Here is a 23484-nt window from a genome sequence, read left to right as displayed (position 1 = left end):
CTGAAATATTGCAAGCCTTTTATTCTTTTAATATTGCTGATTATGGCTTACAGCTTAAGAAAACTCTAAAATCCTATCTCATAAAATTTTAATATTTCCTCAGACCAAGTAAAAAAAGATTTATAACAGCTGAGTGTTTGTCAAGGCTCAGGAAACCCTTGCAGGTGTTTCGAGTTAATTAGACAATTCAAGTGATTTGTTTAATACCCTACTAGTATACTTTTTCATGATATTCTAATATTTAGAGATAGGATATTTGAGTTTTCTTAAGCTGTAAGCCATAATCAGCAATAAATCAGAATAAAAGGCTTGCAATATTTCAGTTGATTTGTAATGAATCCAGAATGCATGACATTTTTGTTTTTTTAATTGCATTACAGAAAATAAAGAACTTCATCACAATATTCTAATTTTCTGAGACAGTCCTGTATATATATAATATATGTATATATATATGTGTGTATATGTGTATATATATATATATATCACAGTTGCACTGTAGATAGTACAGCAGTTCTCCCTCAAGATAACAATTACAAAACAAACATATTGTGACACACAAAGGTGGTTTTGCTCCTGCTGTTCGTGTGATTAACTGAATGAGGAACTGAAGCAGCGTCACATATCCAGATGTGAAAAGGGCGGGCTAAAAGCCACCAGTGAGATATTCTATTGGTTAATACGACTAGATTATCTGTCCGTGCCTCCTGCTGCAAATCACCGCTCAGGAGGGAGGGGCCGACCCGGCTCTCCGCGGCTCATGACGTCAACAGCAATCAGCGGCCGCTCCTGGGCACTAAGGGTAGCGTTAGTATCTAAAGGAACAAGCAGCGATGACTCTCATCAAGGAGTAGTAAGTTTGTTTTTACTCTTTTTTTGTAACATGTTGAAACAACTGCATCGTGTGGCACCGAATTCGGATAGAGCTTTTTTTCGTGGTTTGACACTAAAGAAAAGTTGTTCATCTTCATCTCGTCTCGGTGTGCACACGAGGGACGGGCGGGTTGCTCCAGAGCTGCCGTGGCCTCCGTTACCGGCGTTGACAGCGGTATGGCACTGTGTGACAGCTGCTGTTTAAGCTGGGTGGTCCCGTGCGTTCACGGAACGTAGGGTTTGCTGGCTTCAAAACAATCCCCGTCTGTGGTTTGTGTTGCGTGTTTTTTTTAAAGGTTAAACTACTGGCATTCGTGCTTTCAAGCTTTATAACTTTAATTAACTTGAGCTCCCACTTAGCTCGGTATAGCTAAAGCTAGCTAACCGCTCCGTTCACGCTGCACCTAACGGTATGGAAGTCACTTTAGCCCTGCTGGTGTTGTCTCTGCAGCTTTGACACGTACACTCGTGGCGGCGCCAACTAATCTTCCCTTAGATTAGAGACTTTGATTAATGGCGGGTCCGCTGTGTTTTAATATTCTCGTGCCGAACTATTGCCATCTACCGGGGTTAGCCTGCTAGCGGGTGCAGTGTTGAGGTGACGCGAGCTGTTAGCTGTGCAAGTTAAGAAGTTGCCATAAGATGCTCGTGTTGACGTTTAAGCTATTTTCTGTTGGAATAATACCTCGAACCACAGCAGTAAACTGAGTTAGTCACGACTTCAGTCAAACCTTTTTAAAATGTGTGCCTGCTGGATAAATGTCAGGGTGCTAGTTTTTAACTTTGCCTCCATCGGTGACGGAATTGGTCGATCCAGACAGGAAGTCCTGCAGCACATGAACGTGACACCAGTCTACAGAATATACGAGACACATGGATTGATTAATTATATACTATTTGAGCAAAGTTCTGAAACGACTCGTTTAGGTCATATGTTTTGACTGATTGTTTGAATGATGGAAAGATAATTGTGGCTCTTGAGGAACGTATTCCTGTCCATACTGTGTTCATGCCTGTCACTCTACTTGAATTGCTTTTTAGTATTCATGTGAGCTAAAAAAAAAACGTGTACGTGTGCATATTACAGTGGTTGTGGTTTATACCTAAATGTGGTATTTCCTGTTGTTTATTTGGATATTTGAGTGGATGGGTGGAAGCTCGTTTAATTAGAAACTGTGGCTACAAGGTGACCATTATAACCAGTATGTGCCTGCTTTGTCCGCCCATATTAAGTTGAGCTTGTTTTCTGTGATCTAGATCCAACATTGCTAACCCTAGAGTCATACTCTTTCAATGTGTTAGTCTAGGCCTAAACCAACAATCTGTTTCTGTTTTGGAAGTTTTTTTGGGAATAGCTTTCCTCAAGCAACACACCTGTTAATTCCAGCTTTATCATGCACTTGACACTTAAACAACATTTGTTCCTTTTTAAATCTGCACAGATTCTAATGGTAAGCTTCACATTTATTTTGCCAGTGACTTGTGGTTTATTTGACTGCTCTCAAATTTATGATTTTGGGCAATAAAAAAACTAGATGTAAGCAGAAAATACATTTCAATTCTAAAATCTGCATAACCTGCATTCATGCCCTCTCAAATCAAACGTTGTCCTGATATAATGGTTACAATTTCAAAACACTGCAGCCATGGATGTAGAGAACTGGATATAAGTTGCTCAGTGACGCATAAAGCTAAAAAAGTATCACATTCTGTTGAAAATACCTGGATCTTCTGGTGATCTTCCACATCCATGGGTCCATAGAATAAGCACACTTCACACATTTCTTATATATAACCACGCCTACCAGCCGTCAGCTCGGCCCCGTTAACCGCCTCAATCTCAAGCCCGGCGGAAGAAAAATCTGGATTGTGCTGTTAGTGCAATTGACATTAACTTTTAGGACCTACTTGACTTAAATGATCTCCTGAGTTACATGCATCTCTTTCACGCAGTATTATGGTGAACTTTCTTTGGCGTGTGATTACTTTGTAAAATGTGCTTCAAAACCCAGCCCTTCCTCACTCGCCATGATCCTGTCAAGTTATTTTTTACATCTCGAGTATCATGATGTGCCCCTGATTGTCTCGAAAGTAAACGTTACTTATCACTAAGCTGTGCTTTAGAGTTGTCAGTGGCCTTAATGCCGCAGCCTGGAAAGATGAAGCATCCGTCACTGGGTGTCATTGTGAAGATGAACCTAATTTCAACACAAGTTATTAGAGAAGTGTTTCATCGCAACGGCGCGGGTTGCCACAGCGCGTCACTTCACTAGCATCATCAAAAGAGCACATGGGCCAGAAAAAGGGCAGTCAGAAACAATCAAACACAAATGTGCATGTCTCCTTCAGCCAGCTACCTTGGGTTCTGCCCCCTGATACAGATGAGGAAGTGTCTTAACCCTCCTGTTACCTTTGGGGTCAATTTGACCCCCATTCAATGTTTGACGTCTCTAAAAAAATAATTGACATCATTTGTTTTGCTTCATATTTCAGGACTTTTCCTAATTTATTGGGGACAACTGGGAAAACATAACATTCACATGATGATATGTTTTCACTGTCCTGTACACAACTTGTACGCATCGGTGTTCTTTGGGGTCAATTTGACCCCAGGCTGTTTTTCACTGTGTAAAACATATAATAACTAGAACGGGCACTCGGTAAAGCGCACACCTTCACATATCACAAGATTGGGCATTGAATTATGAACATGTTGGCATTAGTTGCATGCCAATTGGATTGAAATGGACCGTGCTATGGTACAAATAAGTTTTTGACCGATCCACGACCTTGACCTTTGACCCGATTGATCCCAAAATCTAAGCAAATGGTCCCCGGATAATAACCAATCCCACCAAATTTCATGCGATTCAAGAGGATGTTGACCTTTTCATGACCTTGACCTTTGACCCGATCGATCCCAAAATCTAATCAAATGCTCCCCGGATAATAACCAATCATCCCACCAAATTTCATGCGATTCGGTTAAAAACTTTTTTTGTGATGCGAATAACACGCATACAAATAAATAAATAAACTAGAATGGGCACTCGGTAGAGCGCATACCTTCGCATATCACAAGATTTGGCATTGAGTTATGAACATTTTGGCATTAGTTGCATGCCAATTGGATACAAATTGACCGCGCTATGGTAAAAAGAAGATCTTGACCTTTGACCCGATTGATCCCAAAATCTAATCAAATGGTCCCCGGATAATAACCAATCATCCCACCAAATATCATGTGATTCGGTTTAAAACTTTTTTTGTTATGCGAATAACACGCATATAAATAAATAAATACACGGCGATCAAAACATAACCTTCCGCATTTTCAATGCGAAGGTAAATATCAACTTGTTTATTTATTTAAAGGGCTGTTTAGGTAGTCAACAAACACACATAAAGTACCTGACACTTAAACTTGGGAAACAATATTAATTCTAATCATTTTCTGGACGTTTTAACTGCTGTGGTCAAAAAAGGTATACATGTTGGTACATTTGAAGGTAACAGGAGGGTTAACTTGCATTCTCTCGATTGACCAGCACGGGGCGACCGCTCCGGTTGCAACAATAAGTCGGATTGTCGTGAACTCTATGAGAAATGGTGATGTCACGATAACTTTGTCCACTTCTTATACTGTCTCTAGTTTATGTCGGCGTACACACACATTATGTCAGCGTAGAATGCTTTGAGAGCACTTCCTCTGCCACTGTGTGGGTCGTAGTTATTCACTAAAGCGTCATATTCGGAAGGTTAAATGATGCATTTGGTTGGGGCATACCACCTGCAAAAAGTCTGTTTTTAGATGTGAAGAGTTGAGTTGGGTTGCAGTGTGCAATTCTGGGGTTGACCGTCGTGCCCAAGCATACATCAACATGGGAGAATAGAGCCGGGGATCGAACCACCGATCCTGGGATTGAAGGTCGACCCTGCGCCCCGCTGAGCCACACTCGCGAGTCGATATCTTGTCTCATAAGTGTGTGTATATATCATTTCATTTTTAAACGGCCTCACCCATTGTTACTGGTCCAAAATCGCTCACGCCGTACATTTTCCTTTGCTCCTGTTGTCATTGGAGTTTTCTTCACCTATTGACCATATCCAATCTCTGCTCTACGAAGCTCCAACTATTCCACTCTGGACTAGTGATGACTTGTAACTGTACTTTTTACATTCTAAGTGTGTGTTACCACCGTTTTCTCTCTCTTGCAGCCGTGTGGTTTTACCCTGCAGTATTGAGGAGGTGAGTAATCTGTTTTCGTCTTATTATAACATTGACACAAGGAGTAATGTTATAAATGGCTGTTTTAAATCTCTGTTAGAATGTCTGGGTCTACTTGTACTTAAAACTGGTTGACATTCACTTTTGATTCAAGAAAGTTCCACCATACATACTTTTTACAATATTTTAGTGTCACATGCAGCAGAAAAAGCATCTCTGTGTTTAGGTTTATGTCAAGATTCCCAGACTCACCCTGCTGCCTTATATGGTGATTAACACCTTGGCATTTAGTGATCCTTTTTGAATCTCATTCCATTAATTTAAAATACAAAAATAATCTTTATAGTTGATAAATAGTAATAAGAGCTCTGGTTGTTGAATTATAAGCAAACCCCCACCCTTCAGTTGCACACTGTGTTGTTCTCATAGCATACCATGCACCACTAGTTACCTTACTCTGCAGAATGTACGGTGGACTTGAAGTTTGAAATACAAAAGACGGTCCAATTTATGGCTGCTCTTCATTGCAGAGCGAGTATAATTGGAAAGAAAGGAGCCTTGCTCCGACGCCACAGGGTGGAGAGGAGCTCATTTGTCTTGAGTTTGTGTAGTAGTTTTCCTTGGCATGTTTTATACATCTGCAATCCACCTCAGTGACAGCAGGACAATAACACATCTTTGTGTTGGCCCATGTGTTTAATTTTAAGACACAAATCAAGCGATAGCTGTGCTGTGTCTCTATAATTGCAACATAAACATACCAAACACGGCTTTTATCTAACAACGGTTCCTAAGTAATAGTCCGTGATGAGGCAGACATTGCTTCTTTGGAAAGAAAGATCAAAGAATACAAAGAAGAGGAAACACTTCACATCACATTGAACCAGCAGGTCCAGCTTTAGTTTATTTTCTGGATGTATTGCAAGCAACTGATGTATTTTTGTGTTTGAAGTATCAAGTTGGACAGCTGTTCTCGGTGGCTGAAGCAAGTAAAAATGAGACGGGTGGTGGCGAGGGTATTGAGGTACTCAAAAATGAGCCCTATGAAAAAGACGGGGAGAAAGGACAATACACACACAAAATCTACCACATTAAGAGGTATGTGTCTTTTTGTACCCTTTTCAATCGGATTATTTGATCCCATAATTCTCGTCTTAAAGTGTAGTGGCATCGTTCTTCCAGGCGGTGGCAGCGTCGTCTCACCTCTGGCTTCTTCACGTCGCGAAGAGTTTCAAAGTTGTTCAGTTTCCATCGGCGTGTCGATATGTCTTCCCTCTCTTACTCCACTTGCGTCTACTTGTTCCCATCCTCTTTACCCACCCGACAGTAAAGTCCCACCGTTTGTCAAACTGTTTGCGCCTGAAGGCTCCCTGGTATTCCACGAGAAAGCCTGGAATGCCTACCCCTACTGCAGAACCAGTGAGTCCCCCACACCACTTTACCTTCACCCTTTGCCCTCTCCTTTGTTCAATACACGTGTGTTTCTTGCATCATCTGTTTAGTTTGTGTGAATTCATAGTGTTTGTTTTCTTCTCTATGTAATGGTGTTTTTCCCCCCTCTTTTCTCCTCATGGCTAACCTTGACACAGTTGTGACGGTAGGAAGTCCTTAATTTTCTTGTTTTTTTGTTTGTTTTTTAAATCATCAAAATGTTACTTCAACTAAGTTTAACGTGCTTTCTGCACATTCAGTTCTGTAATATCCCGTCATGTTCCCGACTCTTCCCTCCAGAATGATTACATGAAAGACAACTTCTTCATTAAGATTGAGACGTGGCACAAACCAGACCTCGGGACGCAAGAAAATGTAAGTACCTCTGCATCGCGTCACGCAAGCATCCATTTCGAACATCAGATTTGAGTTTGTCGCGATGCTTATGAATGTTTTGTGTCATTGTTCAGGTGCACAAACTAGACAGTTCCACGTGGAAGAACGTAGCGGTTGTGCCCATTGACATTGCAGACAGAAGTCAGGTGTCCAATGCTGTAAGTAGAAACTCTTCCAGTGTAAGATAGAAATGCAGTCGGGTGCCTTCATGTGGACGCGCCTCCTCGTCACCAAGCCACAGCATCTGCACAGCCCGAGCCACTTGCAATGGTGGAATGGGGGTTATTGATTTATTTTTGATCAGCATTAGTCGAGTCATTTCATTTGCATTTGAGCAGATTTTTTGAAAGTAATTTTCTTTAGTGACACAGGAACTTCTTAATTTATGTTGATTTATTTCAGACATTTTGGAGAATCAAATAAATAGAAACATAATTACTGAACAAGTATTGTCGCGTTTACAGTTGTATGTATTTTACACATCAGCATTAAGTTATATTTGTATTTTTTGTCTGTCGGAGCAAAAGTACAACATCCTTTTGCAAATCCCCAGAGAGCAACTAAATCAGAACTAAATGTACATTTATTTTTATTTCTTACGATTTCAAAATGGAAACGTCTGTAAATCATCACATTAGAGGAGCTGGTGATGATGTTTTTTCACCGATTACTACTTCAAGTTAGCATTTATGTATTTGCTTTTCAATTTTTAGTGTTAATTGACTTATTAGTCTACTTACTACTTTTCTACTTAAACTAACTCACTATTGTGAAGCAAAATAATTAGTATTTAGCTTTTAATTCCCCTGATTGAACAGTGTTGAAATACCTCCAGGTATTTGTTGTATCCAGTAGTGGAACTGTTTTAGTTGAACTAATGGAGACAAGGCTGGAAATGTAGTTTAGTAAAATGTATTACCAGAAGGTGAAATACCATGAAACGCATACCTGTGACTGACGGTGGATGACAAGAACTAGCAGCAGAAAATTACATTAAATGGTTTGAGTACGTTGATTTTAATAATTTCATTATCTTTTCAAGCATCGCCTTGAAATCTTTTTTTAATCATTTCAAAACTGTACACACCATTTGAGCATCCTAAGATTGCCTCAATGATATTTAAAAATGTAAACATGAGTTTTGGATGCGCTGAAATCTTTTTCTGAAGATGTTGCACATTATTGCTGCTATTTGACGTCACATTGCCTCATTTCACCGCGGCTCTGTGTATGTGTGTCTATCTGAGGCTATTTGTCTGAGAAGCATTGGTTTCGGTGAGTACGTGTTTGTTTGCGGTGGTTAGTTAACGAGGCTGAGGTGTTTTCCTTGCTGGAGGAGTGTGTTGTGTCTGAGGACCCCATCAGCCCTGAGCCTCGGGCATGGCTGCGGGGCCTCGGGTGTACCGCCAGCACCGATGAGTTTGTTAGTGTAATTAAGGCGCACAGTGCTTCGTATCCCGGCACTAACACACAACACAGTTACACTCCAACGCACACTGTTTTACTTGTGCAGTGGCTCCTTTTTGGAGAGGGAGAGGGAGAGGGAGAGGGAGAGGGAGAGAGAGAGGGAGAGAGAGGAGAGAGAGGGAGAGAGATTTTAGCTGCAGGCGCATCATGATTTATTTAAAATTGCTGGGCCCTTGAGCTGTTGATAATTTGAAAGCTATTTCATTTATTGGTATTACTATTTTGTCTATGATGTCAACTTTGTCATGTGCTTAGCAAATGTGCTGCATATTTTCTATAGGCATAAAACATATTTTTGATTCTCGTGGGGGGGGTGGGAAGCTGGTCGATGCAACCATGTACGTTCCTGTATACGAACCGGCACCAGTGTCCGCGGTGGCATCAGGGCCTCATCCACAGCCCTTCACCGTCGAGCGGTGTTCTGGTCTTGCTGCATGACGTTATCTCCGGGGCCGGCAGGTTTTGGAGAACGAGTGCAGCCCTCTTTGGCCTTTCAGTGTCAGTGACTCCTGTGCCGCTGAGTTTAGAGCACAGTGTGTGAACATCAGTGGAGGACAAACAGATTGAGTAACCTACTGCATGCCATAATAGGAGAACACTTTCTTTTTGATTGGTGCTGTTTTAGAATACTATGATATTAATAATGCAATATATGATGTGCTATGTATTGTATTAATTATATACATTTCTCTCACTAGGACTACAAACAAAATGAGGACCCTGCCAAGTTCAAGTCAGCTAAGACTGGACGAGGACCCCTCGGGCCCACCTGGAAGGTAAAGCTCTTGTGAGCTGTGGACATGAACAGATATGACATTCACACACAAATGACAATCAACGTCACAGGAGACTAAACAAAGACTCAACCCACATTGGACTCCTTTATACCAGATTATTATGAAAGGGTCCCTGGTCCCTTTGTTATTCACACAAGACCCAGATCTCCAACTGTAGTTTCTTGGGACTCAGATCCATCTGCATGCATTTTCCAAAGCACTAAATATCGTACTGTCGGTGTTAATAAATTGGAAAGAATATGGATGATCTGTAAATCAGTTTAGAGCAGACTCATCTCCCCCGGGCCTCTTTGGAGAAGATACAGGCTTCGATGGCTGAGATGGGTGAGACTCTGCATACAACACAACTAAAACCCTCTGTTTAAAACCAAGCACATTTTGGCAACTAAACAACAATAGCGCCCTGTTTGGTAGTGGCAGCATCGTCATGCTGTGGGGAGGCTCCTCTGCAGCAGGTCTTGGAAGGCTTTTGACTTTAACAGGGTCAAATGAATGCAGCAAAAAAAAAAGGGAAACCCTGGAGGGAAACCTGCTGCCGTCTGCAAGAGAAGAAGATGATTTATGATACAGCAAAACAACAACGACCCCATAAAATAAAGCCGGAGGGAAAAGCCTAAAGAGAAACGATGTTCTTTACATAATTAGTTGCATAATCCAAGACCAGACCTCAATCCAATCAACGTGTGGATGTGCTTTGTGTGAGCAGTGGAATGAAGAGAAGATGCCAGTGTCCAGATGTGCACAAATAATGCAGAGCTATTTGCATACTGTGGACATCACTTCTGAATGTGACATGAATGGGGCACAAACATACACATTCAGATATTTGGTGTTTTTATCGTTTATCGCCCGTAATGATCAGGATAGCTCTGACAAAGAGAGCACGGAGCTGTACGGCTGCAATTTGATGAAGACAAATCACTTCTTTTGCAGCTCTTATTGAATGTAATAGATATTTCTCGTCACCAGGTCGAATACAGGTGTTACTCGTTGCTCCGTCTGCCAGACTTTGTGTGTGACGGAAGAAAAAGACATGGAACGGGAGAAACAGACTGATTTGATTGTAAATTTGACAAGCGGCAGTTCTGGAGTAGGACAGATATACTTTTGATGGAGAGTAATTAGACAATGAGACGCAGCGTATCCACGGCATTAAACTTTGTCGGGAGTTGTGTATCTTTCCGCTCGACACCCCGCAGCCTCACAAACGGGTCCTGCTCACTGTTGGAGCGTTGAAAATGTCTACTCTGCAGTGGAGTCCTCAAATTTCACCACGGGAAACTTTCCTCCGCTTTTCAAGAACAAAGGCAGCCAAAACGGCTTTAAAAAGTGTGAATAAAGAAGCACACATTATTTTTTTTCTCATTTTGTGTTTTTAATTAGATCACTTTCCCGTCCGCTGTGGACATGGAAAAAGAGTGTTTTTGAAAAGGTGGAGGGGGGGAAAAAAGCAGTTATGTGACAACAGAGGCACAATTTCTGCCAGCTTCTTGAAGCAATACGACTCTTGTCTATCTGCATGCACACATGCTTGCATATCGGTACCCTTTGTATTTCTGAAAACTTCTGCTCCTTTGAGTAGGGCACAGAGAGGGAGAGAAGAAATGTCACCGGAAGTGTTTTGAAGTCGAAGCCGTTTCATGTGAAGTTCTCCTTTAGCGATGACAACTTTTCTAAACCCACTGCAAATTTAGAAATGTTTCTCATTTCCCTTCTCACGCCCCCCCTCCATGATCGCAGCATCAAACGACGGTGGGATGATGGTGATTGAGGCGGGTCTGTGGCATTTTCTGTTGGAATGCCGAGCCAGAATGAAGTGATTAATTAAACGGGTGTTCTCGGAGGGAGAGAGTGTGTTCTGGGGGCGAGGAGGTCCTCGGTGTTAATAATGTAACCAGCTTTGCACCGCGACGCCCTTATCGCTTCGCGAGCACCGTTTTATCTGCCTTCCATGGCCACAAAGGCATGCCTGTCGGGAACGGTGTCGCTGTCAGGGCGGAGGCAGAGAAATGGTCCCTTCATCTGGAGTTTATCCACTTTGTCTGCCTCCACCCCCCCCCCCCTCCTTCTTTTCTTCAGAGGGAGACAGAGTGCAAGCAGCGGATGGATTTAGAAAGTGTGTTGTAGATTAGGGCACTTTTATCTCTGCACAGCACATCTTCATATTGATAATTATTTCAGCAAGCTCCATTCCCAAAGCATTATATATTAATGATTTTAAGCTTTGAATGCAGCCAAGATTAGTCTTAAATATTATTCTCTCAGTTTTTCGCGTCAATCTCTCATTGCAAAGTTTCTGTCACGTTTTGATTTATTTATTCTGATACAGCACTTTAAAAAGTGCTGGGTTGTAAGTCTTGTCGTTCTTTTGCTGTTCTTCTCCTGACAGAAAGAGCTGCTTCGTAAGACGGACTGCCCAAAGATGTGTGCCTACAAACTGGTCACGGTCAAATTCAAGTGGTGGGGCCTGCAGACCAAAGTGGAGAACTTCATACATGAGGTTAGAGTGACTGTTTGGGGCGGCTGTAGCTCAGTGGGGTAAGAGGGCCGTCCTGCAACCGCAAGGTTGTGGGTTCGATCCCCGCTCTCCCCATTAGTTGCAAGTCGAAGTGTCCTTGAGCAAGGCACTGAACCCCCAGGCGCATCACTGCAGCCCACTGCTCCTTAATAACTAAGGATGGGTTAAATGCAGAGAACTAATTTCCCCTTGGGGATTAATAAAAGTGTATATTTTATTTTTATTTATTTAAACGTGCGTGTGTGTGTGACACACATACACATACATATATATATATTATTTAATAATATATATATATTATATTTTATTTTTATATATATATGAAGAAAGAAAAATATATATATATTTAATTATTATATATTTTTATAAATATATATTATATATATATATTATTATATTTTTTCTCGTGTGTGTCTAATACCCAGCCCTAACCCAGACTTCCACCTGTGTCCCTCAGCAAGAGAAGAGGATCTTCAATAACTTCCACCGCCAGCTCTTTTGTTGGATTGATAAGTGGGTGGAGCTGACTATGGAGGATATCAGGCAGATGGAGGCGGAGACACAGAAGGAGCTGGAAGAGGTGAGGACATGAGTAGAAATGACCAACCATTTAAGAGTTAATTGTGCATTCGAAGTACATATTATTGGTCCATGATGGTTTTGTGCCCACAGCTGCCCCCGATATCAAGAGTGTTTTGTCTGATGCTTGCCCCGATCTTCAAATGAACCAGTGCTGCACCAGTCTGGGTGGAGCTTCTGTCTCCCAATCTCTACACACATCCGAGAAGTTGAATAGACGAGGAGTGTGCTAAAAACAAACGGGTACTTGATGAATCGGGTGGCCTTCTTCTGAAACATGTTGAGGCTCAACCCGTTGTTTTTGTGTCATATCCTGTTCTCAATAAGCACCAGGCTCATGAAAGCACTCAAAAATGCTGCATGCAAATATCTGTTGGTATTTTGCAGTCGATATATGACTTCCTTGCATATGCCAACACAGACGAGTGGCTGGGCCAGCTTTAGGTCCGAGTGTTGCTGTGTACGTTCTCGCAGGTTGAGGCCGGTCTCGGAGGCTTTCTCTGGGGCTCCGGTCGCCGCCCGCCGATGCTGCTTTCATTCTCTCCTCTCCGGTGTTGTCGAAGGGATTTCTGTCCACGTGTATGTATTGCACTTGCTCCTCCATAGCTCACTCTAATACGTTAATCAATAACACCAGATCGCAGATAAATATGTGCTTGGTTGCTAGGCGTGTTGCTGACCCAGTGAAAACACCCGACCATCCTTTGCACCAGTGTCTCTCGCACATGCGTGTGTATGCATTGCCGTGACATCTGGACAGACCTTTTCTCAGAATCGCCCGTGCTGTTTTTAAGAGGTGGCCAGCAGTTAAACGCATCCACAGAAGACCTGTTCATGACCAGTACCTGCAAACCAGAGCCTCCCCAAAGAGGAATACTAGGTCGAGATTAAAAGCAGTCGAAGCTTCAATTTCTGTGAATCTCATTGTGTGTAAACCCGTACCACTGGTTTGCTCTTGGAACCACTCTCGATATCAACCTGGAAGCTCTGGCCGTGCAAGAAGGAAAACGGGAGGACTTGAGAATGGACTGGCCAAAGTGGGCCAGGCTCAAACATTCCTGACCTACCAGAAAACACACCCCTCCTCCCCTGCACTCGCATCTTGCCCAATTCAGCATGTGTTTCTCATTTTCTCCTGGAGTAAGTAAACAAGCGGGTGCCATCAAGGAGGGACGCGGAGGCCCAGATGCAGACGCTGCCCTTCAGGTTCTTGACAAGACTGTAGCGGGTAAATGAGAAACTCGCTCTGGAGACGATGCACCAACAGTCATGTCTGCCCTTTTTAGTGTATACTGGCTGAGGGCTGTTGGTATAGACGGGGGGGTCCTCAAGATGACTCCTTTTCCCTCATTAACATACAAATGGAATTTTGCAGTTGAGAAGGAGTCTGTGCTATGATTGAGAAGAAGAGGGAGGGTAGGAAAAGGGATGAAGAAGTTGCAGGGTGAATCTTCATGCCATTCCATCAGATCTGTCTGCTCCTCTGTTTAGAGTCCCTGTTAGTTTGAACTGTTCCATTAAGGTGTTCGGCTATCAGATTCTACCACTAATTGACTTTCCAAATCCATCAGCCTCAGGGTGGGCGAATTTGAAAGTGATGCTTTTATCTCCCTACAAGACAAACAAGGAGCTCGATAAGCACCGCTGGAGCGGATTTCTCAGGAAGGGCCGAAGATTTCAGTTTGCAAAAAGGACATTTGTTCTATTTTTTTTAATGGATTTTTTTGATGCAAGAAGAAAAAGCTCAGTTATACATAATGCATAGAAATTAGTCCACAAACTTGTGCGCAGTAACCAGAAACTATTCATGAAGGGTTCCACTGAAATGCAGGCATCCAGTAAACCTGCCCCTCACCTGTTAGGCCGGCATAAATCTCATGCGGTGTCTATTTCCTTCTGTTTTCCCACAGCTTCGCAGACGGGGAGAAGTACGAGGGACCACCGCTGCAGACAAATGAGAAGGCGAAGAATTTTAAACGCCCACAACGACAGCGAAGAGGCCTCCTTCGGTGCCTCGATTTTACCAGAATGGATTTTGTGCAGCAGTGAGGGGGAGGAGGAGGAGGAGGAGGAGGGGGGGGGGGAGCTCTGCTACCTGCAATCAATAGAGCAGATCCCTGACTTGCATCCAATCATAGACATTCTATACACTGAGGAATTGATTTCTAGAAACCAACACGATCCTAGCTGATAAGATTCATTTTGATCTCCCGGGCAGAGAAGGGCCAGCGATCAGCATCGTGTTATTGACGGGACCTGGCCTGCTGGAGAGCGACGAGGACGGGCATCTTTTTACAGAACATATTCATTGACTTGATTCCACAGTGGCCGGCGGTGGACCCAATATTCCGTCCGTCGTATTTAGATTTGTCCTTTTTCCTGCATGACGTTCCTCTTGAGAAGATGCCCTGTCCGATCTCTCTCTGCGTCTCCTCCTCGGTCACAACTGTCCACATTGTGGCTCAGTGGTTTGCATTCCCCGGCACGAGTCTGTCGTACTCGTGTTCCTTCCTGCCACAGCCTCCGTTTAGAGATTACTAACACCCTTGGCGCCTAGGCCTGTTGTAATCCCCCCCATCACCCCACCTTCCCCAAAGCTCTGCATCTTATTAACGCTGACGATCATGCCCGTACAGGTATTCACTTCCACTCACATACAGACTTAATAGAAACCCCCCCCCACACACACACACACGTTGACGTTACGCATATACATCGCTCGCACAAGGATAAACATGTTAATTAATTCTCACACTCACAGGTGTGGATGCCTTTGTGATGACTGGTGTCTGAAAATCTCAAGCAGGGCAGATCTATGCAAGCTTGTTCAGCTCAGGGATGTTACTTTGGAAGTGTTTACAGCTTCAACTGACCCCACACACACACACGCGCACGCTCCCTCCACACACACGCATGATTCTAAAGACATTCACACACAACATACAACACAGCATTCACCTTCAATACAGAAGTCCCTCGAGAGAGAGAGAGAAAAGACCCTGAAAAACAGCCACAGATGGTGCTTCACCCCTCGAGCCTCTTGTCACGAGCCAATCTGCGCCGCGCTGCTCGCCCCACCTCGCCCCATCTCTCTCTTCTGGCTCTCGGAGGTAGACGGTGTCCCAGAAGGCCTTTTTTTGCTCCTGCTAAATTGTAGGTGTGTTTACAGAAAGCCGGACCAGTGCCCCGTCGACACCAGCGTCACACACTTCTTGCCTTAAACTCTGGACCTCTGGACCTATTATAACGACTGTACCTCTGCTGTCAGCTCTTGCTCTCGCTACCTCGCTTGTTTCTGGCTGGCAATTTGCTTTTTACACCTAAAGGTTAGAACAAGCTATTTGCCTGCTCGGTGTTCTGGAGTAAATCACGGCAGAAAAGTTGTTTGTGATGACTCTATTTTCTTTCTGGTTTGTAGAATTGCATGAGGCTCCTTGTGTATCCTGATAAATGTCACAGCGACTGAGCCGGTGCAATTCCTTCAGCAGGCAAAATCTGTAAGGAGCAGCCGCAGCAGCTTGGACTGCTGTTGGTGCCACCAGCTGCAGATCTACTTCTCTGCCATTTGATTGACGTGTCATATTAATGACTCTTCAGCTCCAAAGTGAAGGCTTTACAATCACGTGGCACTGGCCAACAGTGTTGGTCATCACCAGTGTTACATACATAGTACAAGTGGTTTCCTCATTTCATGCTTGTCGTTTGTGTTTTTGTTTGTTTCTAATGTATCAGTCTTAAATTGGGTCGAATTTGGGGATTTGATTTTAAGATATATTTTCCTTTCAAGACACGTATATAATGAGATCATCTTGGGTCAAAGATCCAAATGTTTTAGTTGTCTCTAAATCAAATGTGGGAGTGTGAATAGCCGTAAATGGTTATTGGCTTATCCAAAGAGAATGAATGGATTTCTGATATGTTTACATGAATTCAGCGTCTGTCGGCTGGTGGTGTAGGATGATCGGGAAGGCAACATTTTTCTTCACAAGAAAATCTTCTCGGGTCAACGATACGACACGCGTAATATTATTATTTTGATATTGTTGCTTTATCACTTGTCCCAAATAATTGGCGTCTTTACACCATACCATATCCTTTTCTGTGGGAAATATGGTACAATGTCAATATGATGGGGAGTGGTGGTAATTTATCCTATTTAGTTGTGTCACAGTATACGAGACGGCCAGCCAGTCACACTGTACTGGGATTGTGTTCATATGTCTTAAAAAAGAAGAAAGTGTGACTCAATTGATCTTCAATCAATGATTTCCAGTCTAATGATTTCTAGTCTGTCTAAATGATTCCTGCTCTCTGTTCACAAGAGGAAGCGGTGGCTAAAGAGAGCAACCGCAATTAACGGTTGCAATCAAATGCTGCTCCCATCTGAAAGACGATGCAGAAGGTGGGTGGGGGGGGAAAGTACTTGCAAAGCAACTTTACACTCTTATCCTAATTTATGGAATTTACAACTTTAATTTCTGAACCACTTGCTTTTAAATGTTTGTGATCAGCTTTTGAAATTCAGGGGACATGGTGGTAAATGTATGAGACGATGTGCCTTTTCTTTCTGAGATCTCGTGTGCCATTAAATCTTCACAATGTATCTAAATATCAAATAAACTGTCAGATTATGCTTCAGTTGTCTGATTGTAACCAGGAAGTTGTTGGAGATTAAAGACGACGCCTCAAGGGAAGTGGTGAGTCTCTTCCTTTTGCATTCATAATGGGAATGAGACGTTTCTCCCCTTGCATAAACATGTTGGATGCAGAATAGCAAACCCATAGACGTTCTTCACAACATACACACTGTATACAACTGTTCACTTACGTAGTAATAATTCACAATAACACATTTTAATTGACAATGCAAAAAGGGTGATCTTTATTAGTTAAATAATATCCTGGACAAAGTTTTAGTTCTGCACATCCGATAGTGTGAACATCCCCCCGGTACAAAGCTGGTGACTCTGTCATGGACTTGACTTCCAGTGACCTGCAGGTCACGAGAGTCGCACAATAACGGCGGAATCCGTGCTAAAGAGCAGGAAGAGCCGACAGTCTGCTGCCTGAGATATCCGACGTTTTATTGTTTGCGGAGGAATGGTCACATGGGAGAAGTACGAGGGACCACCGCTGCAGACAAATGAGAAGGCGAAGAATTTTAAACGCCCACAACGACAGCGAAGAGGCCTCCTTCGGTGCCTCGATTTTACCAGAATGGATTTTGTGCAGCGGTGAGGGGGAGGAGGAGGAGGAGGAGGAGGGGGGGGGGGAGCTCTGCTACCTGCAATCAATAGAGCAGATCCCTGACTTGCATTCAATCATAGACATTCTATACACTGAGGAATTGATTTCTAGAAACCAACACGATCCCAGCTGATAAGATTCATTTTGATCTCCCGGGCAGAGAAGGGCCAGCGATCAGCATCGTGTTATTGACGGGACCTGGCCTGCTGGAGAGCGACGAGGACGGGCATCTTTTTACAGAACATATTCATTGACTTGATTCCACAGTGGCCGGCGGTGGACCCAATATTCCGTCCGTCGTATTTAGATTTGTCCTTTTTCCTGCATGACGTTCCTCTTGAGAAGATGCCCTGTCCGATCTCTCTGCGTCTCCTCCTCGGTCACAACTGTCCACATTGTGGCTCAGTGGTTTGCATTCCCCGGCACGAGTCTGTCGTACTCGTGTTCCTTCCTGCCACAGCCTCCGTTTAGAGATTACTAACACCCTTGGCGCCTCGGCCTGTTGTAATCCCCCCCATCACCCCACCTTCCCCAAAGCTCTGCATCTTATTAACGCTGACGATCATGCCCGTACAGATATTCACTTCCACTCACATACAGACTTAATAGAAACCCCCCCACACACACACACACACGTTGACGTTACGCATATACATCGCTCGCACAAGGATAAACATGTTAATTAATTCTCACACTCACAGGTGTGGATGCCTTTGTGATGACTGGTGTCTGAAAATCTCAAGCAGGGCAGATCTATGCAAGCTTGTTCAGCTCAGGGATGTTACTTTGGAAGTGTTTACAGCTTCAACTGACCCCACACACACACACGTGCACGCTCCCTCCTCCACACACACGCATGATTCTAAAGACATTCACACACAACATACAACCCAGCATTCACCTTCAATACAGAAGTCCCTCGAGAGAGAGAAAAGACCCTGAAAAACAGCCACAGATGGTGCTTCACCCCTCGAGCCTCTTGTCACGAGCCAATCTGCGCCGCGCTGCTCGCCCACCGCCCCCATCTCTCTTCTGGCTCTCGGAGGTAGACGGTGTCCCAGAAGGCCTTTTTTTGCTCCTGCTAAATTGTAGGTGTGTTTACAGAAAGCCGGACCAGTGCCCCGTCGACACCAGCGTCACACACTTCTTGCCTTAAACTCTGGACCTCTGGACCTATTATAACGACTGTACCTCTGCTGTCAGCTCTTGCTCTCGCTACCTCGCTTGTTTCTGGCTGGCAATTTGCTTTTTACACCTAAAGGTTAGAACAAGCTATTTGCCTGCTCGGTGTTCTGGAGTAAATCACGGCAGAAAAGTTGTTTGTGATGACTCTATTTTCTTTCTGGTTTGTAGAATTGCATGAGGCTCCTTGTGTATCCTGATAAATGTCACAGCGACTGAGCCGGTGCAATTCCTTCAGCAGGCAAAAATCTGTAAGGAGCAGCCGCAGCAGCTTGGACTGCTGTTGGTGCCACCAGCTGCAGATCTACTTCTCTGCCATTTGATTGACGTGTCATATTAATGACTCTTCAGCTCCAAAGTGAAGGCTTTACAATCACGTGGCACTGGCCAACAGTGTTGGTCATCACCAGTGTTACATACATAGTACAAGTGGTTTCCTCATTTCATGCTTGTCGTTTGTGTTTTTGTTTGTTTCTAATGTATCAATGTCTTAAATTGGGTCGAATTTGGGGATTTGATTTTAAGATATATTTTCCATATTTTCCTTTCAAGACACGTATAATAATGAGATCATCTTGGGTCAAAGATCCAAATGTTTTAGTTGTCTCTAAATCAAATGTGGGAGTGTGAATAGCCGTAAATGGTTATTGGCTTATCCAAAGAGAATGAATGGATTTCTGATATGTTTACATGAATTCAGCGTCTGTCGGCTGGTGGTGTAGGATGATCGGGAAGGCAACATTTTTCTTCACAAGAAAATCTTCTCGGGTCAACGATACGACACGCGTAATATTATTATTTTGATATTGTTGCTTTATCACTTGTCCCAAATAATTGGCGTCTTTACACCATACCATATCCTTTTCTGTGGGAAATATGGTACAATGTCAATATGATGGGGAGTGGTGGTAATTTATCCTATTTAGTTGTGTCACAGTATACGAGACGGCCAGCCAGTCACACTGTACTGGGATTGTGTTCATATGTCTTAAAAAAGAAGAAAGTGTGACTCAATTGATCTTCAATCAATGATTTCCAGTCTAATGATTTCTAGTCTGTCTAAATGATTCCTGCTCTCTGTTCACAAGAGGAAGCGGTGGCTAAAGAGAGCAACCGCAATTAACGGTTGCAATCAAATGCTGCTCCCATCTGAAAGACGATGCAGAAGGTGGGTGGGGGGGGAAAGTACTTGCAAAGCAACTTTACACTCTTATCCTAATTTATGGAATTTACAACTTTAATTTCTGAACCACTTGCTTTTAAATGTTTGTGATCAGCTTTTGAAATTCAGGGGACATGGTGGTAAATGTATGAGACGATGTGCCTTTTCTTTCTGAGATCTCGTGTGCCATTAAATCTTCACAATGTATCTAAATATCAAATAAACTGTCAGATTATGCTTCAGTTGTCTGATTGTATACAGGAAGTTGTTGGAGATTAAAGACGACGCCTCAAGGGAAGTGGTGAGTCTCTTCCTTTTGCATTCATAATGGGAATGAGACGTTTCTCCCCTTGCATAAACATGTTGGATGCAGAATAGCAAACCCTTAGACGTGCTTCACAACATACACAATGTATACAACTGTTCACTTACGTAGTAATAATTCACAATAACACATTTTAATTGACAATGCAAAAAGAGTTTAATCTTTATTAGTTAAATAATATCCTGGACAAAGTTTTAGTTCTGCACATCCGATAGTGTGAACATCCCCCCCGGTACAAAGCTGGTGACTCCGTCATGGACTTGACTTCCAGTGACCTGCAGGTCACGAGAGTCGCACAATAACGGCGGAATCCGTGCTAAAGAGCAGGAAGAGCCGACAGTCTGCTGCCTGAGATATCCGACGTTTTATTGTTTGCGGAGGAATGGTCACATGGGCCTGCTGCAAGGAAACCAGTCGTATCTGCCCATCCCGAACAAGCAATAGATGCTGTTTCTAAAAGCGGAGATGGGCGGGCTCGCCCACACGCCTCCTGTTAAGTGGCAGCTCAGTAGTTTACAGGAGGCATGTATCCATCCATCCGTGTGTCTTCCTCCCAGAGAGGATGAAGGGACATGTCACGAGTTTAAATAGACCAGGCAACAGATGAAGAGGAGACACGGATCTCAAAGGGAGGCTCGAGACTTGACGCAGCAGGACATCGAGGCACGATGCCGAGGAAAGACTTGATGTTCGGTGTTAAAAACACTTTGTGATGGCCAGGACGACCAGCGTATTGCTTTAAACGCACAAGCAGAAATAACCATATTCCTAAATGTGTCCAGAAACCAAGAAACCAAAGCTCTGCTCCTGTTTGTTGCACCACATGGCTGCGTGGGCTACCAGATGACACACTGGGGGCGGAGCGAAGATGTAGCTCCAAGTCGGCTCCGCCCCGTCTATGTTTGTGTGTGTGTGACCTTTGTGTGTGTGTGACCTTCCCCTGCGGCCACATCTGATCAGAGGCTGCAGGTTTTCCTGGAGAGGAGAGTTATTTCTGGCGGGTTGGCAGTGATGTCACGAGTGTTTCCTCATCCTCTGGGCTTGGGTCATGTTTAGCTCCAGAGATTCGACGGAGTTTTCCTGTTGTTCTGGGAGAGGTGGAAAAGGTGTGGAGCCAACGGACGAGGAGGGTTATGGGGGGGGGGGTCTCTGTTGAATGCTTCCACTCAATACAATGTCCCCTCAAATGTTGTTTTCTGGATGACAGATGCTGCTTAACCCTCCCTGACCCAGGGAGTTGTGATGGCTCAGCTGAGTGACGGGCCCATACAGGACTCCCTGGGCTCTGCTTCACATATAGGCCCAACTGCACAGGACGCTACCCGCCCCCCCGACAAGGGAAGGAACGGTCTCTTTGGGCAACCCCCACGGTAATCTATGTTCGTCTGAGGAACACCCTGAATTAAGAGTAGAGGAGGGCACCCACTTCGGCTATCTTGTCCTCTTGACTGGAATATTGAGACAAATTGAATACTAAATCACTTCAGAGAAGAGTGGTATTGTGACAGCGCTTGAAAGGCTGGAGACGGACTATTGTCACGAAGTCGCCTCTGCTGCAGCTCTGAGTTGCATTTATCATCACTGGGGACGGGGGGGGGGGGGTTTGGTGAAAGAGACCATGCCATCGGTTTGTCATACTTAACTTGTCTGTCTCCATCTGAGCAGAGTGTAGTCAGAGCGACCGGGAACTGTATCACACGGGCCTTGGTATTAGTCCGATGAAACTAAATCTTTTTTTTTTTCTCGTGTTAATTGGGTTTTGCATTACTAGCCTTTCTCAGCTGAGAGATGAACACGAGTCCTGGTGTTCCTGAGGGGCTCCACATAGCGGGGATGGTTGCCTCGGCTAAAACAGTTTGATACTCACACGTTTGTGCTTGTCTGGGTAAAACTCTAATGATGCTGCATCCAGCTGGCTCTCTGATATGAAAGGGATCCTCTTTATAGCTTGTGATACTGAGACTAGGTGGGTTTTTTCTTCTTCTCCTAGCAGCACGCCACACAAGCACAGCAGCCTTCAGAACATGCCAACAGCTCAACATGCTGTTCCTTCCTTCTGGAGAAGACGGGTACTTTATACACCATGTCTGCTTCACAACACAACCGCCGTCTCTCACTGCTTCCTCGCTCTGAGCTGCTGTCCTCTCAGCTGCAAGGGGTGCACCCCCCCCCCCGGTTTCCAAATATACACACAAACTTCCTACTAGCACCTTCCAATGCCTTGTCTCTACCCTCGGCCCTTCTCCTCGAGGTGCAGGGCTGATGTGCCTGTTTGTGCCTTTTAGAGCTGGTTGTTTCTTTACACACAATATAGCCACAATTATCTTAAACATCCACAACATTGAAATAATCATTTTTAAATGCAGTGTCTTTATTAAACATTTGATTGTAATGGGCAAATCTAAGACATTTATTGTGAAATGTCATACACATACATTTGTTTCTATTTACCTCGGCTGCAGTTGTTCTCGAAGAAAAGTACATATGTGGACCGTGGTGATATTTTTCCCAAATACCTCGTAAAGTAACAAGATTCAGTGGGACTGAACATTTTATCTTTTTTAATAATTACATGATGCACTGAGAACAGATTTGACAAAGTAATAAGTGGTAAATTGTTTTGCACAAGTGTATTATGTGATTTTTAAAACCAAATAATCGTATCTATATATATATATATATCTGTAACAGATTAATATTTAGATTTTAAAATAGGATTTTCCTCATGTACCAGGCTAGACGTGTGCCTCATATTTCCAAATTGTATCTGAATGCTTCAGCAGGACCGTCGGCCGCCGCTAGGTGGCACTGTGTCCGTTTGGTAAAAGTCCTCTTGATTCCCCCCAAAGGTGCAGCGACGTCTGACAACACATTCTCTAAATGCCCACTGTCCCCAATGTCGGGGAAATAATAATATGGAGTTCTCATTTCACCCCCAACAAATATCCATGGTTGTGAATGGAAATACGTTGTTAAATATTCCCACATGTTCCTTTTCTTACAAATATATACAGAGTTTTGTTAATCTTAGGAGGCAAGACTCTCCAAAATACACACAATCTAATTAATTTTAGCAAACATCAAAACATTTTTTAAATATATCACCAGTCACAATTGTATTAATCAATTCGACATGAAAAAAAGTGAATTCGGTCATGTCACAGAGGAACAAGATCCACAATTCCCCACGAACTAGATAAATACACTAAAAGACAAAGAGACGTGTAAGCTAAAAACAACAGAAACATAGTCTGAATTACACAACACAAATAAAACATC

At 43.5% G+C, this 23484-nt stretch overlaps 1 protein-coding gene across 3 annotated transcripts; it reads left to right on the top strand.

Moving 5' to 3' along the window:
* Positions 1 to 786: 786 nt before the first annotated feature.
* LOC130196538 (phosphatidylinositol transfer protein beta isoform-like) lies at positions 787 to 16922 on the top strand. Of its 3 annotated transcripts, XR_008832266.1 has the most exons (13): positions 787 to 853; positions 5092 to 5122; positions 6054 to 6199; positions 6429 to 6520; positions 6691 to 6698; positions 6833 to 6907; positions 7003 to 7086; positions 9094 to 9171; positions 11582 to 11692; positions 12168 to 12290; positions 12383 to 12532; positions 12711 to 13517; positions 14200 to 16922. XR_008832266.1 is itself a non-coding variant. In XM_056418778.1 (11 exons), exons 1-11 carry the CDS (start codon positions 834 to 836, stop codon positions 14245 to 14247), a joined length of 816 nt encoding a protein of 271 aa, XP_056274753.1. In that variant the 5' UTR covers positions 787 to 833; the 3' UTR covers positions 14248 to 16922. The 3 variants fall into 3 exon arrangements, 1 of the variants encoding a protein (XP_056274753.1); XR_008832267.1 differs by lacking the exon at positions 12711 to 13517; XM_056418778.1 differs by lacking the exons at positions 12383 to 12532; positions 12711 to 13517.
* The last annotated feature ends 6562 nt before the right edge of the window (positions 16923 to 23484 follow it).

This window comes from Pseudoliparis swirei, chromosome 7, assembly GCF_029220125.1.
Source record: "Pseudoliparis swirei isolate HS2019 ecotype Mariana Trench chromosome 7, NWPU_hadal_v1, whole genome shotgun sequence".
NCBI classification, from domain to species: Eukaryota; Metazoa; Chordata; class Actinopteri; order Perciformes; family Liparidae; genus Pseudoliparis; species Pseudoliparis swirei.
This window is presented reverse-complemented; position numbering and strand designations above follow the sequence as displayed.